We start from the raw sequence: 26,773 nt of genomic DNA, 5'->3' as shown, positions 1-26,773 counted from the left end.
ACAGTCTAGTGGAAAGAAGTGTATTTATAGAGTAAACAAAAGAATGTTCGTGTGTGTTTTCTATTCTTTTGATCCTAGGTATTTAGGATTCATGTCATCTTTTTATTCTATTTTGAGATCTCTGCCTGTGTAGTTTGCATACTAATTGTTGAGCTCCTTGTCACTATTTAGTCATAAAAATTAATGACCCTAATTATATACCGTAATTCTTTAGTCTTCCCAATTTCTTCTTTTCTTTGTTCGTTCCCTTAATTCCTCTGTTTTTCACAGGCTTAAGAGAGCCTGGGATCCTGTTATAACTCCAGGTGCACAAAAACAACTCAGTTATTACTTTCTGAATGCAGTAAGTAAAACCAATACCTGTAAGGTTGTAATTCAAGTACACTGACTCTATTATTTACTTGGTATGACAATTATTTGCTTGAAACTTTCATGGATGGCAGTTTGATAATTGGGGGGGTTTCAACACGAACCCACTATATGCGATACTTCATGAAGTGATTTACTGCCAAGTAAGTTTAGTCTCTATCAGTATAGATTTTTTTTTAAATAATAAAAACAAGCCGCCCGCATGCATACATTGGAGCATAAATGCTTGCTTCTGCATGTCTAGCAAAGATTTCATGATAATCATGATTAATGTTTTCGATTCTGCAGGGTGTTCCATCTCAGTGGGCTGCTCAAAGAATAAGGGAGGCCAACGGAAGCAAGTTTGACGCAATCAAAGCAGCAAAAGAAGGGCGTCCTGTATATTTTACGGGAGAGGTAACTTTCTCGAGATTGTATTTCATAATTATGTAGTGTAGTAAACTAGTAATCATTGGGATATAACGTATGCTCAGTTCTGGTAATGGGCTGAAGCTAATGCTACAACTACAATTATAGTATGTTAGTATTACTTCTGGACTTCAAGGAGATATTTCATATTCTTATCCAAGAATTAACCATAGACTGCTAATAATACCCGAGTGCCTTATTATATTGCTTAACCATGCGAACTGATCGAGCTCTTTGAATTTGATATTTTGATTTAACAAGCACCACACAGAAGTACATGGTTTACAGTTTGTATCTGTTTACTAATTTCTTAACACCACACAGAAATACATGGTTATGGTTAGTATTGTCATATACTGGAGTTCACATTATATGCATCAATAATTCTTTGATTTCCAATGATCCTAAGAGAACAGGTCTTGCATAAAATTAAAAATAGTTGTCTGTTTAAGCATGAAACAGAAAATTTAAATCTCAAATGTTAAAGATAAGAAGGAATGACAGTTTCCTGGGAGAATATTCATATCGGCGCAGTTGAAAGAAACAAAACACAAGCTTTGTTCTGATCAGACTTTCAATTCTGACCAGTTTTAGACTTTCAGTTCTGATCAGTTCAAGCTTTGTTCTGATCAGACTTTCAGTTCTGATCAGTTTCAGACTTTCAGTTCTGATCAGTTCAAGCTTTGTTCTGATTAGACTTTCAGTTCTGATTAGTTTTAGACTTTTAGTTGTGATCAGATGCAAGCTTCTGTTTTTGTTTTCAGCTATCTGTATGTTTATCTGACACAGCACATCAGAACACACACACATCACACACACACACCTGAAATACACACAACACACACAAACACACAGCACATGTAACACAGACAGTAGAACACACACACAACATAACACACGCAGCAATTCTATTGCATGTTAGTTCTGGTCAAAGTTGACCAGGATTGACTTTTTTGAGATTTTGGTCAAAGTTGACCAGCGTTGCAGTGTGGAGTTAACCTAATACTAAGTATATTAAAAATTGAAAGGGTTTAGAATACCAATCTAAGTTCACGGGTTAGAGTTGGGAGCAAAAACGACTATAACACTCAAAATATGACCTATAATGATCAATAAAGCCTTAAACGCGCATACCTTGACCAAAGTAGATGAGAATGAGTCTAAGTAACCTAATACTAAGTATATTAAACATTTAAAGGGTTTAGAATACCAATCTAACTTCACGTGTTAGAGTTGGGAGCAAAAACGACTATAACAGTCAAAATATGACATATAATGATCAATAAAGCCTTAAACGCGCATAACTTGACCAAAGTAGATGAGAATGAGTCTAAGTAAACTAATACTAAGTATATTAAACATTTAAAGGGTTTAGAATACCAATCTAAGTTCGCGGGTTAGAGTTGGGAGCAAAAACGACTATAACAGTCAAAATATGACCTATAATGATCATTAAAGCCTTAAACACGCATAACTTGACCAAAGTAGATGAGAATGAGTCTAAGTAACCTAATACTAAGTATATTAAACATTTAAAGGGTTTAGAATACCAATCTAAGTTCACGGGTTAGAGTTGGGAGCAAAAACGACTATAACAGTCAAATATGACCTATAATGATCAATAAAGCCTTAAACGCGCATAACTTGACCAAAGTAGATGAGAATGAGTCTAAGTAACCTAATACTAAGTATATTAAACATTTAAAGGGTTTATAATACCAATCTAACTTCACGGGTTTGAGTTGGGAGCAAAAACGACTATAACAGTCAAAATATGACCTATAATGATTAATAAAGCCTTAAACGCGCATAACTTGACCAAAGTAGACGAGAATGAGTCTAAGTAACCTAATACTAAGTATATTTAACATTTAAAGGGTTTAGAATACCAATCTAAGTTCACGGGTTAGAGTTGGGAGCAAAAACGACTATAATAGTCAAAATATGACCTATAATGATCAATAAAGCCTTAAACGCACATAACTTAACCAAAGTAGATGAGAATGAGTCTAAGTAACCTAATACTAAGTATATTAAACATTTAAAGGGTTTAGAGTACCAATCTAAGTTCGCGGGTATGACATTTATTGTCATGAATATGACTATAACAGTCAAAATATGACCTTTATTGTTTAAGTGGACTAAGTTTTATTGATGGAAAGACACACGATTTTTGGTTGCTTTATTGTCATGAATAATGTTGTTGTCATGTTGTAAAGGTTCTTGATTCTAAGGGTTTCGCCCTTCCATGCTTAGCCATGGTTCGAGGACCTAGGAGACAAGAACTTTTTAGATCATCTAACCGAAGATAACTAATTTTATGATATATATATATATTATTTTGTTAGGTTTGCACATAACTGAGTGGAGATCCTTTCACCGATGAGAAATTTGATGAAATACGAGACAAATGGGCATCATACTTCACCGAACATTGTGTGTAGTTAACGCTTCATCGATTTCTTTTTGTGGATGTTTCATGCTATTAAAATCATATATAATTGCCTTATTATATTTTTGGTGCAATTTTGTAACGTATGAAGTGTAAAAGATATAGTTATTATAGACTTGAAACTATTAGGTGGTTTATTTTTGGGATTTTTTGGTATTTACTACCTTAAAAATACACCACTTTTGTATTTACTACCTTATGAAATTTTTATTATAAATTACTACCTTAAAGTATGATTTTTTTTGCAATCACTACCACTTTACGATTTTCTCATTTTAAAATTTAGATATCTCATTCGTTTCTTAATCATTTTAAGTGATTCAAAGCCCATTCTTCTCGTTTATGTGTAACGATTCCATAGGGATCTTGCTTTTAACATTTTGTAAAAGGTTAAACATATTAAATATTATCTTTAAAACTCTAAAATATTTATGAATCACCAAACGAATTATTTTGAAATGTCGTTCTCAATTAAATCCTTATAGAAAAAGGAAAATAATGAACTTTGAATCACTTTAAACGGTTAAGAAACGAAAGAAATATCCCAGTTTTAAAATGAAAAAACTGTAAAGTGGTAGTAAATGAAAAAAAATTGGAACTTTAAGGTAGTAATTTAAAATAAAAATTTCATAAGGTAGTAAATACAAAAGTGGTGTATTTTTAAGGTAGTAAATACCAAATTTTCCTTATTTTTGTAAACATATGATGTTTAACTTATATGTAAAAATCAAAGTTTCTTGGAAGTTATTGGTGGTTGATGACACTTTTGGACGTTGTATAAATGTGGCGTGAGTACAGGTTCTATATTTTTGGGATTGTAGAATATAAAAATAATATATTATTTATCAAAAAAAGTTACACATTATTTGCGGCGTTTAAACTCCCGCAATTTTACCAAAGTTTGAGGCGTTTAGGTAGAAACGCCGCAATACAATACTATTCATTTGAGGCGTTTTTTCTGCATTACGCCGCAAATGAATGATTAATTTGAGGCGTTTTTTAACGCCGCAAATCAATACCATTCATTTGTTGCCACTCTATTTGCTGCTACGCCTAAAACGCCGCTAATGAATATAAAAGTGACGCCTCAAATGAATGTTTTTCTACTAGTGAATTATAATAAACTGTTGCCATAATTAACTATGGCAACGCTTTTTATAGGCAACACTTTTGACCTAAGGAAACAGTTATTCAACAACTTAAACCAACATTTACACGTTTAAGGCAACAGTTTTTGCCAACTTAAGGCAACACTTATTAGTTGGTTGTTGGTTGAAGTTTAAAACTAATGCAACACTTTCTTACACTTATGGTAACACATCTAATTGTATCTATAGCAACATTTTCTATTGAGTTTATGGCAACACTTTTAGTTTTAGTTATAGAAACACTTTCAATCGAGCTTATGGTAACGCTTTCAATTGAGCTTACGGCAATGGTTTCAATTGAGCTTACGGCAACGGTTTCAATTGAGCTTATGGCAACGCTTTAAATTGAGTTTATATGCGGTAACACTTTAAATTGAGCTTATGACAATGCTTTCAATTGATCTATAGCTACATTCTCAAATGGATTTAGTTATCCATACACCTGTAATACAAAGCTTTCAATTAATCTGTAGCTCCATTCTCAAATGGATTTAGTATCCATATACCTGTAATACAAAGCTTTCAATTGATTTATAGCTATATTCTCCAATGGATTTAGTTATCCATATACCTGTAATAAATATGAACTACATATAATAAGATTTTCATAACAAATAAGTTAAAAAAATTTAAATTCATAAGAATAATATATATATTAAAATTGTGTGAATATTTCAAAAAAATATTTGTTCTAAAACTACCTCCATTAAAATTAAAAAATCCTGCAATAATCACTATACGATAACTTTATTTCATAAAACCTGTCTAATATTTATGTGCCCTATAAATATCCACATATTTAAACTTCTTGACTATATGCACCATCCTGCGCGCACAACAAACAAATCAAGTATAACATTTTAATAAGAATTCAATATCAATGAATAAAATCTAAATATTTAAGAAAAAAGAAACTCAACATGAATGACAAAATATAAACCTTAAAAAAAAGAATGAACTTTTTTTTTTTGGCAATTAATAATTGTATTACAGCCCAAGGGAAGACATTACCGCCCTGATTCAGCAGAGAAATAATTGTATTAATAATTTTTTTTTTTGCCAGATAATTTTGAGGTTCCCCCAAGAGCTATCACTGACTTTGAAATTGATAAGGCTGCAGCAGAATAGGAGCTTGAATGATTGATAAACTGATCTGTGGGGAGATCTATACTTTTGTAATGAATGTTAATATTTCAGCTAGTACGCATGGATATGGTGGTACAGACTTTAGAATTTGGAACAGGGTATTATTTTGGGTGGGCTTTGTTCCCTGCTACTTCGTTGGTTATAGCTAAGCGAAGTGGTGGCTCTTTTGCTATATGTATGACTGTTGTAAGAAACTTAAGCTAGTTTAATAATATTTTCTCAGGTTTTATGTTAAAAAAAGATATACAACAAACTAAGATTTGGTTCCAAGTTTAGGGATAACTGATTTTCTTCCGGCCCTTACATATAGTAGATAACTAATAATATGTTCAAATCTCAGTCTTAACCTATGCAATACCCCAACACCACCCACAGCTGCTTCAGACGTACACCAGGAGGAAGAGAGGGAAAATGCAGTACAGGACAAAAGGGAAACAAGAGCAGCCACCAACTCAGAGGGAGGAACCACTCCACCTTGTGGGAGATTAGAGATTAGAGATTATCTGAGGGTGTTGCAACCTATTAAACTTAGTTCTAAGCACAACCAACAAGTATATTCAATCTACCCCCACAATGCACAATTAACATACTACACGGTAACAAGACGGAGGTAGCTACTAAACAGCAAATCCTGACTACTGGGTGTGTCAATAATTTGAACAGGGGTACTGTAGGCTTGTTAAGTAGCAAATTGAATGAAGTAGCACTCAGATGAATGTTACTCTTGTTACAACATAATATAAGTTTATTTCTTATCTAATAAAGATAACGGTGATCTCAAAAAAATAATTAAAGATAGCAGTAGCCTAAATAGTTTTACAAGGATAACATAGTTTATGCAAGTGGTATGAAGTAGAAAGGAGGTATGTAAAGAAAAATAAGGAGAAGGAATATTATGAATTAGAAAACATACCAGTAGGTAAGAAACCTATATGCTATGGACCATCTGCAATGGCTGACACTATAGCTTTTGCAATCATTTGAGGGGTCAAGGTGGGATCTTTTTGGCGTAGTTGTGCAAGTGACAGAGCTATCACATCAAGACTAATATTCTCTTGTTGTCTTTTAAATTCCCTACGCATTTGCTGTAGTTTTAAGGCCTCTAATTCAAGTTCCTTTGACTTTCTTTGCATTTCAGCAGCCTCTGTAGCAACTTGTGCAGCATGGACTTCCTTTTCTTTGGCTAACTCTTCTTTTTCAGCACTTATATCCTTCTGCACATCAGCAATTACAGCAGTTTTAATGTTCTCCATGACTTCCTCCGGTAAAATCAAAGATGTACTAGTTTTCTTCTCCTTCAGCTTCATACGAGCGACACCACGTCCAACTAACAGTTCTAATCCCCAACGTGTATTCCCCATTAGTTCAAATGAATCCTTATGAGAATCACTGCTTTGTCCATGTTGCAAAGCTTCCAACTTCCTCACTGCTTGCTATATTAAAGAAAATAAGTTGGTTAATTCAAACGTGTATGATACAAAAGCTAGTTCGTATGCATATAAAAAGACAAGAATTGTATAATAATTACTATCTTCTGTTCAGTAGCATCATAAGGCCGATCATATGTTTTTCCTTCCTTTCGTCGTCGAGTCTCTTCAAACATCTTTCTTTTTGATGGTGCAACACCATCTTTTCGTAACTAAGAAATGAATTATCGGAAAAACAAAATATATTAGTTTTTCATTACAAAACCATTATAATTAAGCTCAATATGAATTGCATATCGCACCATCTCTTCATGCTTCATGGAGAAAGAAACAGGACCAACTGTGTGCATGTTGTCTAGTTCTCGACGATTTTCAGAATTCTGCAAACTTGTTTTCTAACAAAAGAAGAAACAAATAATGAGCATATCTTGAAACAGGTAATTTTAGAGAACTGTAACCACCGTATTGAAATACAAGTGATATAGCAGAATCAAGCGAGATGTGTAAGATGGGGGTGGGGGCAATTTCTTAGATTTTGTAATTTATAAGACAATATTTTAGATAAAATATGCCATATCAAGGGAAATAATCTTGCATGCTCAGCTTTTCTTTGGCAGAAAAACCGATGCATTAGCATTGAGTTAATCTTCAACAACTAAAATTAAGTATTTACATCAAATTACTGATCTTTGAGACTTTGACTAGTAAACAGTTAAACACATTACACAGACAAAAGATACATATGGTGCATGCATCCATTCGACAGAAGTTTCAGGATACATATGGTGCAAGCATCCATTCGGGAAAAACTAAACAACGCACATAAGCCAACCAGGTAGGACTACCATGTTCCGATGTGATGTAAGTTAGTATATTACAAATAAAATTGCTCAAAGATTACCTGCAAATTTTTGATCACAAAAGAAATGTTCATCTTGTTCTAGAACAACTGACCGAAGTTAGTTTCTCTGGTTAATTAACACTCAAGGCTGCAGGGGAAGAACATGTGTCAAGAAGAGACCTTTAATGATGCAATGGAAGCTAGTAGTCATTACCATACATTTCACATAAAAGTCAAAACATTGGTCATTTAGATCATAAAAGGTAGATCTGAATGCTGTAAGTAGCATAATACACTTGGCTTGTGAACAATCAAAATGTATCTTTTGACAGGCATTAGAAATGATTTTTTAAGGTGTTCTAATGAAACAGAGAACCACTCTGCATTCTAACATGACACATAATCTTTACTCACTACATCAGTTCAGAACTGAGAACATAATTCTAACAGTTTCCTTTACTGTCTGTGTCGAAATAAATAAATTACCATCTCAATTCTATCTGTTTAACCATTTCCAGTTCTTATTCTGACTGCAGCTATTTGTTTACTATGATACTTTTTAGAGAAAACATCAAACAATATGGAATTGTTTGAGTTCTACTCCATGACTGCATCTCTGAAGGAGCCACCTCTACCATCATCGTATTTGCAAACGCGGTTTGCGATTTCAAGAAAATATGAGAGTGCTAAATTCAGTTTTACCTACAAGTCACAGAAATAGTTAGAACTCACACTAACCTCAAGACAGGATGAGACGATGAGAGTGTTGAAGTCAGTTTTCAAAATTTGGAACAGAAGGAATCACACTCACCCCTGGAAAAGTAGGGGATTCCAGAGAAGGAGGACAATTAAACAGCTCCATCGACACTTTATTCTAATCAAACATCTCTAGGACTTTTTATACCTAATCTACGAAATGGTAAAGAAATATCAATGATATTCACAGTGTTCTAGGGTCTATAAAAAGTTAGGTATTCAAGGTGTGGACGGTTTAAAACTACCTTCACCATCAAGGATGACATGTACAGTTTGACGGAACTCTTTCAAATTTGGCAAACACATAGACTAGAGAAGCTCTAGATGAATATTCAAATCAAGCCTCAACACCTTGAGTTTGTTTGACGTACAAAAATCGCCAAAGGCAGCTTCCCATGTTTCCTCACATGAACACAAATGTTTAGTTCCTTTATCTCACGTGTTAAGGGAAAACACATCCAGGTATTACGCCGCATAGTTCTAATTCACAGAAACAACTTTCAACTTCCAAGGGCCTGGATGACCCTTGTCAATGTAAAGTCCAAAAGTGGCAAAATTGTTAAGAGTCACATAGTTTGCAATAGCTTGTCAACATTCAACAAACATCTTGAAATTAGGGAAAGATTCGATGATAATTAGAAATATTCGGTAGACTACTGATCCTATTTCCTAACAGAATACCATAATCCAATTTTTCGAGGTTTCGTCAACCTAATATCATTATTCTATCTCGGTCTCACTGTTTGCTCTCTAATTTTCTGTTGTCTTGTCTAATTCAACCAACTAACATCATAACCCCACAAAGAATTACAAACACACTGATCTGATATCCAGCAGGGTACCAGCCATACCAAACATGAAAGAAAATCAGTAAAAAATATCTAGGCAGCATCCTAATAAGACTCCAAACTTAACAAAAGAAAAAACAAATAATGAGCATGAAAGTAGAGCAAAATCATAATCATCTAGTACCTTTGCTGCGGTCGTCTCGCAATAAGCTAGAAGCGTCTTGTAGTGTTCTTCAGGCACTCTTTCTGGAAGATCATTCAATCTATCTTCAAGATTATGATACTTATAATAATGTTTTTTTTCAGCGCACATTTGAATCCTCTCCAAGATTGATCAAGGGTCTCTATTACCCAATCTTGAGATTCAGGTAGAAGGATGTACTTGCTCTAAAATAATGATTTTTTTGTTATAAATCAAAATATAACAAATAACATAAAAAGGAAAGAATTAAAGTGTAAGGATCGAGCTAGTAAAGTAAGACAATGAAGCTTACATTCACGAATTCCCATATTTTATCCTTATTTGGAACTGATTGCCAATTTGTATAAGTCAAGGGAGCCCAATTGTAATCATGATCAATGGTTCCTAAGAATCTGGTTAGCTCTTTCCTCGCCTTTTCAGGCCCAACTGGTTGTCCTTTCTCATTATAATAAACAACAATACGGTCTTCTCATTTGCGAGCATGGACATCAAACAAATTTGTCGGGCCTCGGCCTTTCTTTTTAGGACCTGCCATTAGTACACATACACGGACATGGAATCATTCATTGTGACTTGACGCCAAATAACATATTCTTTCATGCTCGCAATAACATCAAAATTGGTGATTTCGGCCTTGGTATGTATCCACTTTTTTAACTAAGATAAATGTTTGTATGAAAAAGTCATGGGGATAGTGGATTATACAACTTTTGCATGCTTTGCCTTCTGACTCTAATCATGTCAAAGAAAAAAAATCTGGTTTGAAATTGAAGAATAATAAGACCCATCTACCAGTTTAAGACCTTCAGGTAATTTAAAAAAATAATAAGACACAGAATTATGCTCCCCTTTATCATTCTGTCTCTGCCAATCAGTCACAGAATTCTGCTCCACACCTCAGCTGAACACTAAAAAAAAAAATGTTCCATAGTTTCCAGCTTGTTGTTGCATGACACACAGTTACAGAACACTGAAACACCCATTATCTTAACTTGTCATCAGTATAAAGCCTTTTTTATTCATTTTTATCATAAGACTTGGAAGAACAAAATATATGATATGAACTAAAAAGTTGGAGTTTGAAAACAATAACCTTGTTGTGAGAGATCACTTTCTCCTTGGTTTTCCATTGGAACAATGGCAGAAAGTGGGCGCCTAGCTGTTTGTCGGTCTTGTTCCAATCGTTGCACTTCTTGCTGTAACTGTAGTGCTTGAGCGGGATCCATTTGTTGTTCAGTCAAAAGGAAATCATCCATTGCCATCGATGGGCACAATGGTTGCTTCTTATTCTTCCTAGGTGGTTGTTCTCTCGTCCTTGCCTTCTAACACCAAGAAAATAAATTGTCAGTAATAAAAATAACACCAAAATAATTATTAGTTCAAAAGACTATTGAAAATTAAATTGTTGCCTTAAATACTAATAATTTATGTGGGAACAAACTTATGTGGCAGACAGACAGTGTGGGGGTTTTGTGTCTGACTATGCAGTTGGAGAGGAAGTTGTGATATTGCAGAGCAGCCTTGCCGGGTCGAAATGGGCAGCTTCCATTGAGAAGAGCCAAAAAGATAATCCAAATAGAAGTTACACCGCTGCTAGGTTTTCTCCATTTGAAATTTTTAATAGGGTGAAGGAGATATGGTTTAATTTTGACATGGACAATGTTGCAGCTATGTGAATGTGGTGATCCTTGTAGCTGAATAAAACCAGGCTCTGTAACAGGCAAATTAATACTCTATCTAAGAAATTTAGAAACAACAACTTCTGATTGGAACTCTAGCCTAGGTATCATTATTGTTATATTTCCTTACGTGCTAGTTTTGGACACTGTATCACTGAATATGTGGTTATGGGTTACTCCTTATCCTAATAGGAGTTATAGCCTTTCTGAGGTGTATTAGTTGAATGAAAAAATATTCGATGCATCTGGAGTACCAATTATGTTATTTTTGTCGGTCTGGCACACACGCAACATGGGTGGAGCATGACAAACATAAGGACATTATACTGAGTGGTGCAACCTTATTTCCTAGTTTCCTATCAAGGCTAGAAGTCTAGAATACTGGTTTTTACTTGTTTTCAATAGTAAATACTATACGACACATGAAACAGACATTATACTGATTTTTAATCTGTTTTTATTAGCGTGCAGAACTAGGGTTCTTCACGTAATCTAATATCTATAATACCTGTGTGCGTGTTTTAATCCACAGATAAGTGGCACTAAGTGGCTTCAGTCATCTACTAGGCTAAAAGATGGGAAGAATGAGCTCTGAGAAAAACATTACCAATGTCTTCCAACCGGTCTATGATCGCGTAAAAGAGCTGAAGGCTTTTGATGATACAAAGATTGGGGTAAAAGGGTTAGTAGACTCGGGTGCAAAAGACCTTCCGAAGATATTCATTCGACCCCCTGATGAGCTATCAGAAGACCTCAAGTTTCCTTCTGTACAACGCCAAATCCCTGTGATAAGTTTTGAAGGCATTGGTACGAAAGAGCACTATGATGCTATTGTCAAAGAAGTCTTGTATGTAGTAGAAAACTTGGGAATCATGGAATCCCAATGGAAGTGTTGGATAAGATGCTGCAAGGAATGCGGATGTTTCATGAGCAGGATACTGAGGCAAAGAAAGAGTTCAATACCCGCGATATGTCGAGACAAGTTCTGTATATAAGCAATTATGACCTCTATAAATCACATGCTGCCAATTGGAGGGACAGTTTGGCTGTTAATATTTCAAATTCTAGCCATCTTGCTCCCGAAGAATTACCTAAAATATGCAGGTAAGTTGTCATTGTCTGTAACTTGTTTAGTTATTAAAGTGTATGATCAGGTTAATTTTTAGCAGACACTATGTCTGTTTTATTATAAAATTGACATAGGTTTTCATCTGTAATTGTTGTCTGATTTTGGCGGTCTAACTGCAGTGTCTAATGTCTTGACTGAATAATTCTGTTTCTAATTGGCTTCCCTGAATCTCAAGATTGTGGTTTACCTTCAGTTAAGTCCCTTGTCTCTCGTCTTCCTAAAGCAGTTAGAAGCGACATGAGCATGAAATTAGGAGAGCAAAAGATGGAAATTTGCATCTGTTGCCAAAAAAAAATCCCTAAAGAAGTAAATTAGCACTCCCACTCCCACTTGTGCACTTTTCCTTGTTAGAACACAAATGCCCAACCTTATTTGATGTCATAGAAATATCTTAAATCAATCGGGAAGCTAAATGTGTTGCAGAAGAAAAGTGCAGAAAAGTAAGTAGTTGATTACCCGTAATCCCCCCTAGGCTTGAGTTTCAATCAGAAGTTGTTGTTTCATGGATATTTGATCTATTAAGTTCTGGAGATCGCAACTAGGCGATCTCCAATAAGTGATTCAGTAAAATAACCAAGCACAAAACAGAACCAAGCAAAAACAGAAGCAAGTAGAACAAAATACGTGATATTAACCAATTAGACATTAGAAATTCAGAACACTAGACACACAAAAAATTAAAGAAGAATGATAATTGGAAAGTAAAACCTTTTTTGGTATAGATTTTGCTGCGGAATTGGTTGTGGCTTCAGTTGCCACCTTTTTCACTCGAGAAATCTCCACCTCATCATCATTAGAGTCATGATCATTTTCAGGTCCAGGTGCATAGTCTTAATCATCTTGGTTACAATTGATATTCTCCTTTCCTTTTACAAAACGTTTATTTTTATCCCGCATTTGTCGAGCAATATCAAATAACCCGAGGTCTCTAAATTTTTGGGCATTCTTTTCTATGGTCATGGACCTTATTTTCTCATACGGTGCTAATGCAGTTGTGGTTGAGCTTCTGTCAGCTTTTTGGTTTCCATTCTTTGCCATTTTCTACTGCAATAATGCAAACAAAAACAAACAAATATTCAAAAGATTAGTTCGAGGGATGAAAAGAAAATAAACGAATTGTAGGCATCCATATTGGAAAAATAAGTAAACCGTTTAGAACAATCGTTTTACATCACACAAGAAGAATATAATAAAATATCTGAATATTTCACAAAAGAGAGACAAATCAGAAATCTCAAAATTCAAGACAGCTACAGAGATTGTAATGTTACCTCAGAAATACAACGCACCAATTACAGTGCATAAAGAAAGAAGAAAAGAAACTAGATATGCTATAACAGCATAGCAGAAGACCCAACAAGAGATTTTAATGATTGTAAACCTGGTTAAATAGAAACATCCACACTTAAAGACTCAATCACCCAACAGCTGAATTTTAGCGACAGGCCGCAGTGTAAAAAAAGAGCACTAAAGTGATAAGAACCCTAAAGCCTAAAAATTCTTGCATAAAATAAAAATTAAAACAGAAAAAAAAAGAATTTCGATGAAGTGTTGAAAAGAGCACTTTAAAATGCGCTTCTTCCAAAACGCTTTGCCTAGGACAAATTAAGCACTTTGCGCATAAAGCGCACTTTTTCATACACTGCTGACAAGGTTCCTAACCCTTCCATAACCGCAGCACATGAAGTATTAGAATTTAATTTTCAGTGCTATACTAGTGTACTCCAGGAGAAGATGCAAAAACGAACTAAAAAAGTCCATGATAGATTTTCAGCGGGACAAGTGAGTAGTTGGTGTCTGCAGCATATCTATTCTACAATTTTCCAAAGTTTCCTTAGCCTAACTTCTAAAATCCCCCCCCCCCCAATACACACACAAATCTTCCTATCCTGGCTATCTACCTCTTGATTAAAGCTAATGAATCAACTACGAGCGACATAGAGTGACCTGGTCAAGCTAGGGGTGTATATATCAGTTACTAGGTCTAAGTCTGTCATGCTGTTGGAATGCCTTGATTGTCAGCCTTCTAAGTTCCAACTAATATTTGAGGTAGATTGCCTACTAATTTTCAGGAAATCCACAAAATACTATGACCTTTTTAACAAAAAATTCCAAAAAAATTGATAATTTTTTTGTTTTCATGATATAATGGAAAGGGGGGAAGCAGCAGGGTTGAATTAGAACAGGGGCATTTGAGAAGAAAATGTAAATGATCATTAGAATTGCTGCTGCGTTAAGTTTATGGATGTGCTGCTATTGTACTCGATTGATAAATTTGGAAGCAATAACAAAAACAAGTTGCAAGCTAGCCTAAAACCTATACAAACAATAACAAAACCAAGTTGCAAGCTAGCCTAAAATCTATACAAACAATATCAAAACACAGCAGTACATTAGTAGTACATTATAACTAACCAGCACAAAAACACGGAACTAAGTATGCAGGTGGACCTGACTACCAAAACCAAAGAACTCGGAATAAAAAACAAATCAGAAAACAGCAGCCAGCATGGTCGACTTTGGAACAAAACACACAAAGTCAACATTTCAGGTTATAAGTAGGCAGAACATTACTCAACAAAGAAGCTCAAAAAATAAAACTAAGGAGTAAAAATAACCTAAGCACAAAAAATAGAACTAAGCAGACCAGGAACATCAAAAGGTTCAAACGCATCTTTGGGGTATCTTTAACAACAAAAATTAAAAGGTTCAAACGCATTCCCTTATCCAAATATTACCAAAAAAATATATAATAAGTATATTAAAGAAACTAAAACTGATTGGATTGGTTATCCTTAGGTAACCCCTATGACTCAGGAATCGGGATATCCTCAATAGCAAGCATCCAATCCCAATCCGTATCATCATGGTCAGAGTCAACTTCAGGCTCGGCCGGAACATCTAACAAATCACTTATGTTTATAGATCGTACTTCACCACCGACTCTTGCATGAATATCATTTGCATCAACATGAGGCATGCCATTACAATTGAAATCAATAGGATCCTCCCAATATGTTTCCTTGTTTAGCTCTTCCTCAAAATCAAAAAGATCTCTTGGAACATCCTGCATAACATACTGAATATCATTTTCATCTGGATCTTGGGAGAAGTAAACTTGTTGAACTTGAGAAGCCAATACAAAAGGATCATCTTTGGAACATTTCTTCTTGAAATTGACATATGTAAGCCCACACTCATCGACATCACCAAGAAACCAATCACACTTAAATAACACAACACTGAATTGAGACCAAAAGTCTAATTCAATAATTTCTTCTATAACACCATAGTAGGTAACATCTCCATCTACAGGATTTCGGTCCCTTGAGCTAGCAAAACTTGAAGTCGAGGCTGTTAAAGTGACTCCGCTGTTTTGCGTCTTTATTCTTGAGTCGCGCTCTCTTGTGTAAAACTTATAACCATTAATACAATATCCAGTGTACCTCCTGGCCTTAGGACTAGGACCCTTAGACAACCAAAAAATGTCACCATTAACCTGTTCCATTTGAACCTTTTCCTGAAACCAAACAATAAAATCTCTACTATGACTTTGTGCGGTATCCCATCTACGCTTTCGACCCTGGCTATTCACCCAAGTTTGGTGTTCTCTAAATTTTATCACAAAAAAATTTATAAGTCATTATTAAAATAAAAATGAAGTAAATAAAAAATATTTATAACATCTTACTTGATACAAGTTTCCACTGTAACATCGCCGCAATTAAAGATGATATATCTATGAGCTTACTTCAAACTTTGAAAATCCAAAGTAAATCCCTTCCTTTTTCTTTTCCCTTTTCCTCCAGGAGGATATCCTATCTTAGGAAAAATAGATGATTCCTCATCCCTATCAGCCACCCCGAAATTCCTAGCACATCTTCTATCTAGTCTAGTGTTTACACCTTCACGTAAATATCGAGAAATAAAAGTCAAGCATTCTTCCATCATATATACTTCTGCTATGCTTCCTTCGGGGTTACTCCTGTTTCGGACATATGACTTCAACCTACCAAGATACCTCTCAATGAAGTACATCCATCGATATTGCACAGGTCCACCAAATTTGATTTCCTCTACTAAATGAACGGGTAAATGCATCATAACATCAAAGAAAGCAGGAGGAAATATCATTTCGAATTGACAAATTACTTTCACCACTTCAGATGCTAATATGTCTAATTCTTTAAGATCGACAATTTTACTACATATACCCCGAAAAAATTACCCAATCTATTCAAAGGTACTGCTACAGTTTTTGGCAATGTTTTTCTAACAGCAACCTGAAGCAAGTGATGAAGCACAACGTGTGCATCATGAGTTTTGTAACCAGCAAACTTTCTTTCTTTAACTTGTACACATCTCCCTATATTCGATGCATACCCAGAAGGTAACTTTGTTTCTTTTATAACTTTAAGGAACAAATCCTTCTCTTCATTACCCATTGTATAAGGTGCCGGTGGAAATAACATGTGGTTGCCATCATCAGAAAGATAAGGGTGGAGATGTGGTTTTAGGCCAAGGGCCACTAAATCAAGACGCGCATTGTTATGGTCCTTAGTCTTTCCTGGAATGTCTAACAACGTGCCAACAATATTGTCAAAAACATTTTTCTCAATATGCATGACATCAAGATTATGACGACATTTGATATTAGGCCAACATGACAATTGAAGAAAAGCTGGTTTCTTTTTCCATGGACCTTTACTTCCTCCACCTTTCTTTGGTTTCCCGAAATCATTTACAAAGTTCTCTAATTCATTTACTAGGTCAGTGCCTGATAACGGAGAAGGTCCACACCTATCCTCAGTTTCTCCATTAAATAATTTCTTATCCTTTCGCCATGGATGACTTGCATCAAGAAGCCTACGGGTGTCCATATAACAATTTTTTTGCTGTGAGGCAAATATTTCGGTGTCACATCATGGTTACAATTAGGACATGCATAATTTCCTTTAGTAGACCATCCAGATAACATAGCATAAGCCGGGAAGTCATTTATCGTCCCCATTAAAGCAGCATGCAATTGAAATGATTTCTTTTTAAATGCATCATATGTCTCAACCCCATACTCCCATAATTCCTTCAGTTCATCAATCAACGGTTGCAAATAAACATCTATGTCATTTCCAGGAGACTTAGGGCACGAAATTAACAAAGACAACATAAAATATTCAGGTTTCATAGAAAACCAGGGTGGAAGGTTATAATTAATCAACACAACAGGCCATGTGCTATGAGCAACACTCATAGTTCGAAATTGATTAAATCCATCGCTAGCAAGAGCTAGTCGAACATTTCATGGTTCCTTTTTAAAGTCAGGATACGTCTCATCAAAGTCCTTCCAAGATTGTGCATCTGCTGGATGTCTAATTTTGTCATCTTTTGTTCGCTCTTTATCATGCCAAACCATTGACTCGGCTGTTTTAGAACACATGAAAAGTCTTTGGAGTCTAGGCTTCAAAGGAAAATGTCTCAAAACCTTTGCAGGGACGTTCTTAGACTTCCACCTTGATATTTCACACTTGGGATAAACATCAGCTCCTTCATACTTCTTCCTGTAAAGAATGCAATCGTTGGGACAAGCATGTATCTTTTTATAATCAAGACCCAAATCCTTGATTATATTCTTAGATTCGTTATAGGACTTTGGAAGTCGAGCCATAGGAAACGCCTCTCTTAATAACTCTAAGAGATCCCCAAAGGCCGCATTGCTTAAGCCATTAAGGACCTGGAAGAGAAATAAACGGATTATGAAGGATAACATTGAGAAAGTTTTACAGCCCGGATAAAGCTCTTGCTTCCCTTCTTCTACTAGCTTATAAAACTTTCTAGCCTCCTCATTTGGCTCACTTGGAACACCTTGATCTCCATCTAAACCTTCTTCCACCTCAATAAAAGTATCATGTAATAAACCATCGATATCATCATATGTATTTTGATCATTAATTCCAGACATATCGTTACTTGTAGATGAAGATGCTTCCCTTTGAACGACCCACTCCCTGAATCCCTTTACGAATCCGTCAACAATCAAATGATCATAAATGACGTCTCTAGAATGGCAAAAACGCATAGAACACTTTTTACAAGGGCAAAAAGTTTTTCCTCCAATAGCATCCTTTGCAAAATAACCATCAAGAAAAATATTCAAAGCAGCTTTAAAACCTTCTGACCCTCTAGGGAAGTTCATCCAATTTTGATCCATTGTTAAATATATTTCACAACGACAATGCCTAAACTACACCCAAAAAAAAGTCTATAGATCACAAATATTTTGCAACGAATAATAGATTTGTTGGATATAGACATAATTAACAAATAAGAGACTTAAGCAGACTGTTCAGTAAATAATCAATCAAAATATAGACATCAACGTAAAATTTGCAGCCCCTAATTGGTAATGTATAATGTAAAAGCAATTAGAAAAAGTTAAATATATAAATTGTCGATCTAGAGAATAAAATAAAAGGAACAGAAGCATAAAGAAGTAGAATAGGGAACCAATTCAACTAACCTACATCAACTTCAACATAGCTAAGACACTAATTATGGGCTAAATAACTAGTCATTTCAGTTACAACTAATTAAGTTCCGGAAAATGAAATGCGGAAATTTAAACCTTCGGGCAATCTGACGGTACTTGTAATCTTAATATTGAGTTTAGGCAACTTTTCTTGCAGTGTGTTCAAAGAAATTTATATTCATGCTTTTCAGAGATGAGAAGAAACTGTTATTGTTTAGTGAAAAAAAAAAGAGAAAAATAAAATAAAATTGTCCGTTGTTATTTCCAACGCAACTTTATGTTTAGAATCCGCTTCATATTTCAAGCACCGCTAACCTAAAAGTCCAAAACCCTCTAATTGAACTCGCCTAAGTTACAAATTTTTGTAAGTACGTAATTTGCAATATATGCCTTGTACTGTTGAACGGCTGCTAATGTTTGATGGTTTAAACTTTTAGCTATAGAATCTTGAAAAGTAATTTGGTTTATGAACCTGCAGTTAACCCCTAAGGTGGAGCAACAATTGATTCGTTGGATACAAATTGATAAATATAACAATACAAGTTGAAATTCTACTCTTATTGGACCAATCACATTTCTGACTCTACTACATGTGTATATAATAAACGATATAATAGTGGAAATCGGGAAAAGTTAAATAAATAAACTGACAGAAGATCTGGAGCATACAAAAACAGGAAAAAGGGCATGAGAAGTAGAATAGGGAATCAATTCAAAACATCAACTTCAGCATAGATACCAAAATAAGTATGGGCAAAAATAACGAGTAACTTAAGTTACAACCAATTTAAATAACAAGTAATTTCAGTCAACAAACCAAAATATAATCAAAACGATAAAGTTACTCAAAAACCCAATAAAAAAAGCACAAATCAATGAGTGGAAGTACCTTTGATTCCAAGAGAATTTTTGCCCAAAACCAACAGCAGTCAAAATGTGCTCAGTCTGCACCAGCTTAACGGAATGGTTGTTTCATAGCAGAATTTCAAAATCAAAAAATCAATTCCAAAATAACAAGTACCAAAAACTAAGTTCATATCATTATTGTTGAATTAGAGAGTATGATATTGAGCATACAAAAACAAGAACAGAGTCATAAATAAGTAAAATAGGGAATCGACACTATGGTTTGACTTGGAAGTTATTAATTAGTATCCTTAACAACATACACGATACACAAAAACATTGCAATAAAAGCAATGCCCCAAGTGAGCTTTTCTCTCTTTGCCTACATCACAACTCAGTTACTCTTTGCAATTAATAGATAATAGTAGCCAAGACAGTCATGTTCTCCCAACCGTGTCCTAAATATATCCCCCGCATTCAAGCTGCTGGCAATCAGATTAGAAAAAACTAAGCAATAATAGTTTCTATTGATGTCAAAATATTGCACACCAACATCTGAAAATACACAGTAGTTGTTTCACTTAGATATGGATAGTTCAATAACAACCAACTAGGACAGCAACCCAACTTACAACAAGAGCACATCAAGTCGAACAAACACTACTAGAATAGGCTCATTTAACGACCATATATTAACGACGAAGTCAAGATTTAATCGTTAGTGCTTTAGCGCGCTGAAGTACTACGACAAAAGAATTAAGTTCCTCGTAATTGGTGAGCAGGAAAAATTAAAAAATAAAAAATAAAATAATTTGTTCGTCGTTATTTCCCATTTCTGCAGCTCGCAAATTAGAAAAGCCGCCTAGAATTTCAACCTAAAACCCAAATTTGCGATTCTCTCTTTCCTACGGAGTACTTTCTAGCTCGCTCTCTCTCTCTTTCGTACTTTCATTGATGTTTTCCTTCAAAATAGTATACGAGGGTCGATTTAGTTTTTTGGTTCAATTGATTGAGGAAGTTGAGTTCAGAATGTGGCTGTCAAGTTCTCAATTTGAAATAAAACTCTGGTAAATTCCCTATTTTTCTTGATTTATTTAGTTAATTCAAAACCTTTTTTATTGGGAAATGAACTAATAGTTGAATTCATGTTGATTACCAGAAAAAGAACTTCCATGTCGTCTTCATCCGAAAATGAGGAACGAATCAGCAAATTACTATAATCAATCATTGTAGAAATACTGAATCGACTTCCGATAACAGATGATGTTTGAAGCAGCCTCCTATGAAAGAAATGGATGTATGTATGGAATTTAATTCCAAATCTATTTTCAATATTATACCTCATTTTTAATATTCCAGACCTCTTTCGTGAAATTTGTAAATCAAATTATGTTCTTCCGCAATATGCACAAAAATCGATTGCATGTACATTGGTTTATGGCTTGAACTAATTTGATTCCTTATAGTTCTTTCGACTATTGGCCTGATGTAGTTTTGTCCTTCTAATCGCAGTTTAATCTCCAAATTGATGTCTCAAAACCCTCAAATTTCTTATTTCCTCATTATATTTCATTTGAGTTTATGGTATTTCATTCATGTGAATAGTCTTAATTGAGTGGCCAGGTATCTAAATTTCACCAAAACCTCAATAAAATGGTAATTTTCTAAGATGGGTATTAAAGGAATTCAATTTAGGTTCTTTCTTTTACGGAAATTGTTTAAATTGACTTGATTTTTTATGTTCTTTCTTTAGAGAATAACTCTTTGATGTTCAACAACTCTTATTTTGTGAAGTAATGTGAATATGTGATCCTTTTACCTACTAGTAGCGAGAGAGGTATTCCTCTATTTTCAGTTCCTCCCCCCTCCTATATTATTGAAAGTAAAGGAATTGATGCACTTGTAGGTATATCTTATTTGCTGCATTTTTTTGTTGTAAATAGTGAAAAATTGTTCTATTTTTGTTGTTGCTAATGTTTTAAGCGATTATAAATTCTCCAGAACCTAGGTTTCATCAATTTAAAACCCCTAAAATATTTTGGTTTTTACTTTTTCTCAAATGCAAGTTATGGCAATGGTTACCGTAAAATTCGAAAACTCCTTATACTCTCAATTAGCACGTGGTTTTAGAGTAGTCATGAAATTAACAAGATAAGCTTAATCTTAATCGATAATTCGTATGTTCTCTTGCAGGAAATTGGAGACTCTGCAATGAATGGCAAACGACTTAGCGATAGCGACACCGACACGGCGGCGGGACGAACCATTAGCACTGTCTATCAGAGAACCAAGGTTTGAATTATCATATATATCGTATTGTTGAATCACGCTTCTTTGGCATTGCAATTTTGAGATTTCTCACCTATATTTCATCTAATTTCTTTTTGTATGTAAATGTGATGTATAATTGCCTAATTGGTATTACAATTCATTTACTCTTAACATGAATTGATAATTTCCTTTTCAATAATTTATGATTATCCTTTATACATCCTTTCATATTCATGTTAATTGTCTATGGTTATCGTTAACCGTGTCTTACATTTTTGTAACTAATTGATTTTTCTTTTTGCAAATAACTCATTGATTTATTACCATTTAATTAACAGAACGTTTAAATTAGGAGGTTGCTTATGATCATAACTTTGAACACTTTCCTTTTGTTCTTCAATTTTATAATTAGTGTCCATGTGTTATCTAGATAAAGATATACTTCATGTTAGTTCAGTTGATGGAACATACTAGTTTGAAGCTTTTTGTGTAGTTGGATACTTGGATGCTCAATGTGAAAATTATTATGCTTAATACCTTTGACTCTTTGAGTTTAGTCATGAGGTTAAGTATTACAAAAAACATAGATCATAAAAAGTTCATGATTTGCAGGGCCAAATTATTTTAACCTTTAAAATTATTCCATATGTTTGGTGGAAAATTCTTGTTCTAACCATATTATTGTTGTTGCTATATTGATTCACTGTTTAAAGATAGCACAAGTCTGGAACTGTTGTAATAAGCCCAAAAGTACTTGCACAAGAAATTAATGTTGGCATAAGAAATTAATGTTGTCTGTTGCATGAGATTTACAAGTCAATTACCTGTCTCGATTTCTTTCCTAACCCGACCTCATTCACAACCTCATAAATCCTTTCGATCACATCACTCCTCCCACCACTCTTCCCACTCATCTCTGTCTCATCATTCTGACTAATTTTCTCTGTTTTTATCATTAACATTATCTTCTTCCTTAAACTTTTTGTTCTTTTTTGTCAGTTTCCTATCTTTTTTGCTTATTGAGCTACTGTTTTCTATTCTCGCAGATGATTTTGGAATAATGACAATCTGGGTAGCTCTATATTTGTCAATTGATATAAAATTCAATCTCTTTCTGATGTTTTTGTTGTCGCAGCAAGTAAGTGAACTGATGTTGCCGTTGTTGCTGCTGTTTTTGTAAATTTTTTCTAAAAATTTGATAGAAGTTTGAAGAATTTGGTTGACTGAATTCTTTTTATGATTATGTTCAAGAATCCATAAGAAATTTGGTTGAAGAAAGAAGTCGTGAGGATAATAATATGAACTTGTTTTGTAATTTTTACAAAGTTTTTTCTAGAATCTAAATTAAGAATGGATAAAAGATTTTTTATGATAAAAATTGAACTTTTATAGCAAGTTTTGGCAGGAGTGGAGGATCTATGACAATTTTGGATGAAGAGTCTAATAATCTTCTTAGTTTCTACTTCTCAAGCTAAAAAATATCACTACTATAATTTACGCATTTAACCACCAATCAAGAACGAGAAAAAAAAATTTGTCGTTGATGGGCGAAATAAACCAGTGTATCACGATAAACTTAAGTGGGGGTCGTAATTAGTTTAGGAAAAGATCTAAACGATTCAATTTTGTCAAGTTCATGTTCATATTAAGTTAAATGGATTGAGAATATCTTGAACTAACCCAACCCATTCAATTTAACAGGCCGAAACACCTGAAACTTATTCAACCTGTTTGATCAATCATTTTCGTCACATGACCTATATATCTCAGCATTAAAATATTCTTTATTGCGCTTGTCTTAGTTGTTCCATTGTGTTTTTCAGTTTTGGCCAACCCCTAATTTTTGAGTATTTTGATATTTAAGATAATGTTTCAAATTGTAAAAAAATCTATAGGTTTCAAATAGGTACTCTTCGTTTCTTTTTATTTTATTTGAAAACTTAACTCTTGCCCAACCTATTTATTTAAAAGAGTTAATTGTGTTAGCTCTTTTGAAGTAACAAGTTAAAAATATCAGCATTAACCCGCTTAGTTTGTCTGTGATTCATGTTAATCTATGATGTGAGATTAACTCTTAACTTCTCTAATATCACCATGAGTCCATGAGTGTACACGACCACATTCATGCTGTCTGAATGTTCCCTCATTGTTGAAGAGTTGAAGCAAACATCATTGTGTTTTCAAGTAAGTCTCAAAACCATGGGGATCTCTAGGTTCTGTTCTGCAGATTTAGCCCGAGTCTATTTTGACAGTTTCTTTATGTCGTGTGCTCATGGAAGGCCAACAACTGTGGATGTGGTGAATCTGAAGGCATTACAAAAGGGGGTCATGCAGCTTGGATCAAAGATAACTCTTGATCATGCCAAACGTAGACTTCATATGGTAAGAGGCTGTGAATGAAAAACTGAGCTTGATATGGTGGTAAATATATATAAGGTTCATTTTCTTTACACAATTTTGTTTTCTCTTGTAGTTCTTCAGCATTTCCATTTTTCTTTTCTTTTGTATATCGTAAAAAATAAATTGGATCTTCATTCTCTGGTTATCTTGTACTATCTAAGTGTACAAGCAATAGTAGCTGAGTATATCCTTCATCCGTTCTTTCGAACCTGATAGATTTATAATATTGCTACGAGGTTATGAATGACAGATTTATATTACTCCTACACAAACTGACATATGTCATCCACAACCTGATCCTACACAAACTAATGTTGCACTTTACTCTCTATTTTTTTCTTTTCTCCTACTAAATGCCATGGTTATACGTGTTATAGGAGGAAATTCAGACAATAATGGCAGAAGAACCAATTGCGTGATACGGTACAAGAAGAAAACAATGCACTTAAGAGCCACATGAGTTCAGTTGAAGATGAGCTTATATTATTTAAAGAAGTGTTACTGCAACGGCTTAAGGCTCCAAGAGAGGAGACTTCAACTATTTAGATTTTATTTTGTTCTATTAGATTGAACATGAGTTATTTATTTATTAGTTTTTTAGAATTTAAAGACAAAGAGATGTAATTGTTGGGTTCATATAACTTGAAGTTCTATTGTTAAAAAAATTTTGATTAATGAAATTTTCAATTGTTTTAATTGATTGATTTATAATTTTTTATATTGTTTCAGAGAGAAAATGTAGGTGTTTTTAAGAATGTAAATAATGTTATTACGATTGCAATATTAACTACAGAATAGTTCATCGTTATTGCCAAAATTTTAATTTTTTTTACCGTTGGAATGACATTTTACGATGGGTTTTTTGGTCGTTATTTCTTAATTGTTCATCGTGAATAAGTATTTAACAATGAAATATCATGTTGTCGTTATTTTTTAACGACGAAATAATAATTCGTCGTTAACTTTTAACGATGGAACAATAGTTCGTCGTTAACTTTTAACGATAAAATCCTAAATTCGTCGTTAACAATTAACGATGAAACCATAATTCGTCGTTAATTGTTAACGACGAAATGGTAATCCGTCGTTAATGGTTAACGACGACATGATTTTTCATCGTTAATGTTCGTTAAATATTAACGACGAACATTATCGTTAAAGGCAATAACGACGGAACCTGTTACAACGAACATCATGACCGTCGTTAAAGTTTTTAACGACGAAAATTGAAGCTTTTAACGACAAAATTGTTCGTCGTTAAATGTCCTTTTTCTAGTAGTAAAACAAGGGTTAAGTAGCAGACCCAACAGCTACATCAGAACCAGACCCAACAACAGTGCAACATCAGACCCAGACCCAGACCCACAGCTACACCCAACCAGCTGCAAAACACACACAACCTAGCGAAAGTATAAGCAACCTAGCGAAAAACTTCGTGCGCAAGTCCCAATTGCTAGAATACATTCCAAAATCCAAGAGCCAAAGTCCAAACCCCGAGGTCGTTCCCATCACGGAACTCGGTACAAAATACGATTTCCGAAAACCAATTTCAAAATCCAAGTACAATCTCACCCAATGGACCACTCCATTGGTTTTACAAGGCCTTTTCCAGTCGAAATGACACTAAGAAATCCAAATTCGAGCGCCGACCCACAAAACCGAGCAAGCCGGGCCTCGTCCCGTAAAACCGAATTCATAAACCGGAAACGGCTAGTTTTTAGTCGCAAGCTTCCTTAATCCCCAAGCAAGACTACGTGCCAAACAACGTACAATTCGTACAAAGGTACGCCCACTACAAGCCAAACACAAGGACGGCATCTTCGTCCTTGTTTAGCAGCTTTTGTGCCACGTTAGCTGCGCCTGGCGCAGCTGCTGCGCTGGACGCTGGCGTCAGCTGGCGTTTAACCCTTCATTTTCCTATTTAAACCCTTAATTTTCAGCATTTGAGGGAGGCAATATACAATTAGAACGTCGTAATACAAAAATTGCTCCTCAAAATTCAAAATACAAAACTCTTCAAAAACTTCATACAAATCTCAAAATTCTAAGCAATTGGGAGCTCCAAGAGGAATTATATCCTAAACCTAACTAGGTATTTCTGAATCCCAATCCTAATCTACAATGTTTCTATGATTTCTATTTCAAAATGATTAGCAAAGTTGGCACTTTTATTCTTAAATGTGTCACTTGCAACAATCACATACTCTTATAAAATCAACACTTTCTATGATACAAATACAAAGTTTCAAGATTCAATGATGTTTAAGGTTGTTTGTAATCACTTCCTTAAACTAGAATCATTTTAAAACCATGGAGTAATCAAAGGTGAGGCCTTTTCAATGTTAAAAGGTCTAATCTTTGAGATTCAAGACTCCATTTTTCAAT

General features: G+C 34.4%; 2 protein-coding genes and 1 long non-coding RNA gene across 3 annotated transcripts; 2 read left to right on the top strand and 1 right to left on the bottom strand.

The window, feature by feature from the left end:
* Positions 1-11,791: 11,791 nt before the first annotated feature.
* LOC130464151 (1-aminocyclopropane-1-carboxylate oxidase homolog 3-like) lies at positions 11,792-12,444 on the top strand. Its single transcript, XM_056833587.1, has 3 exons — positions 11,792-12,067; positions 12,151-12,320; positions 12,420-12,444. The coding sequence occupies exons 1-3, from the start codon at positions 11,792-11,794 to the stop codon at positions 12,442-12,444; spliced, it is 471 nt and encodes a 156-aa protein (XP_056689565.1).
* A 5,200-nt stretch (positions 12,445-17,644) lies between these two features.
* On the bottom strand, positions 17,645-18,553 carry LOC110792463 (uncharacterized). Its single transcript, XM_021997263.2, has one exon. The coding sequence runs from the start codon at positions 18,551-18,553 to the stop codon at positions 17,645-17,647; it is 909 nt and encodes a 302-aa protein (XP_021852955.2).
* A 4,698-nt stretch (positions 18,554-23,251) lies between these two features.
* On the top strand, positions 23,252-25,038 carry LOC130465858 (uncharacterized). Its single transcript, XR_008925873.1, has 3 exons — positions 23,252-24,172; positions 24,268-24,370; positions 24,766-25,038. It is a non-coding gene; the product is annotated as an uncharacterized lncRNA (long non-coding RNA).
* The last annotated feature ends 1,735 nt before the right edge of the window (positions 25,039-26,773 follow it).

The sequence above is a fragment of the Spinacia oleracea genome, chromosome 1 (assembly GCF_020520425.1).
Source record: "Spinacia oleracea cultivar Varoflay chromosome 1, BTI_SOV_V1, whole genome shotgun sequence".
Classification (NCBI taxonomy): Eukaryota; Viridiplantae; Streptophyta; class Magnoliopsida; order Caryophyllales; family Amaranthaceae; genus Spinacia; species Spinacia oleracea.
Note: the sequence above shows the minus strand (reverse complement) of the source record. Positions and strands in the feature narration are given on the sequence as shown.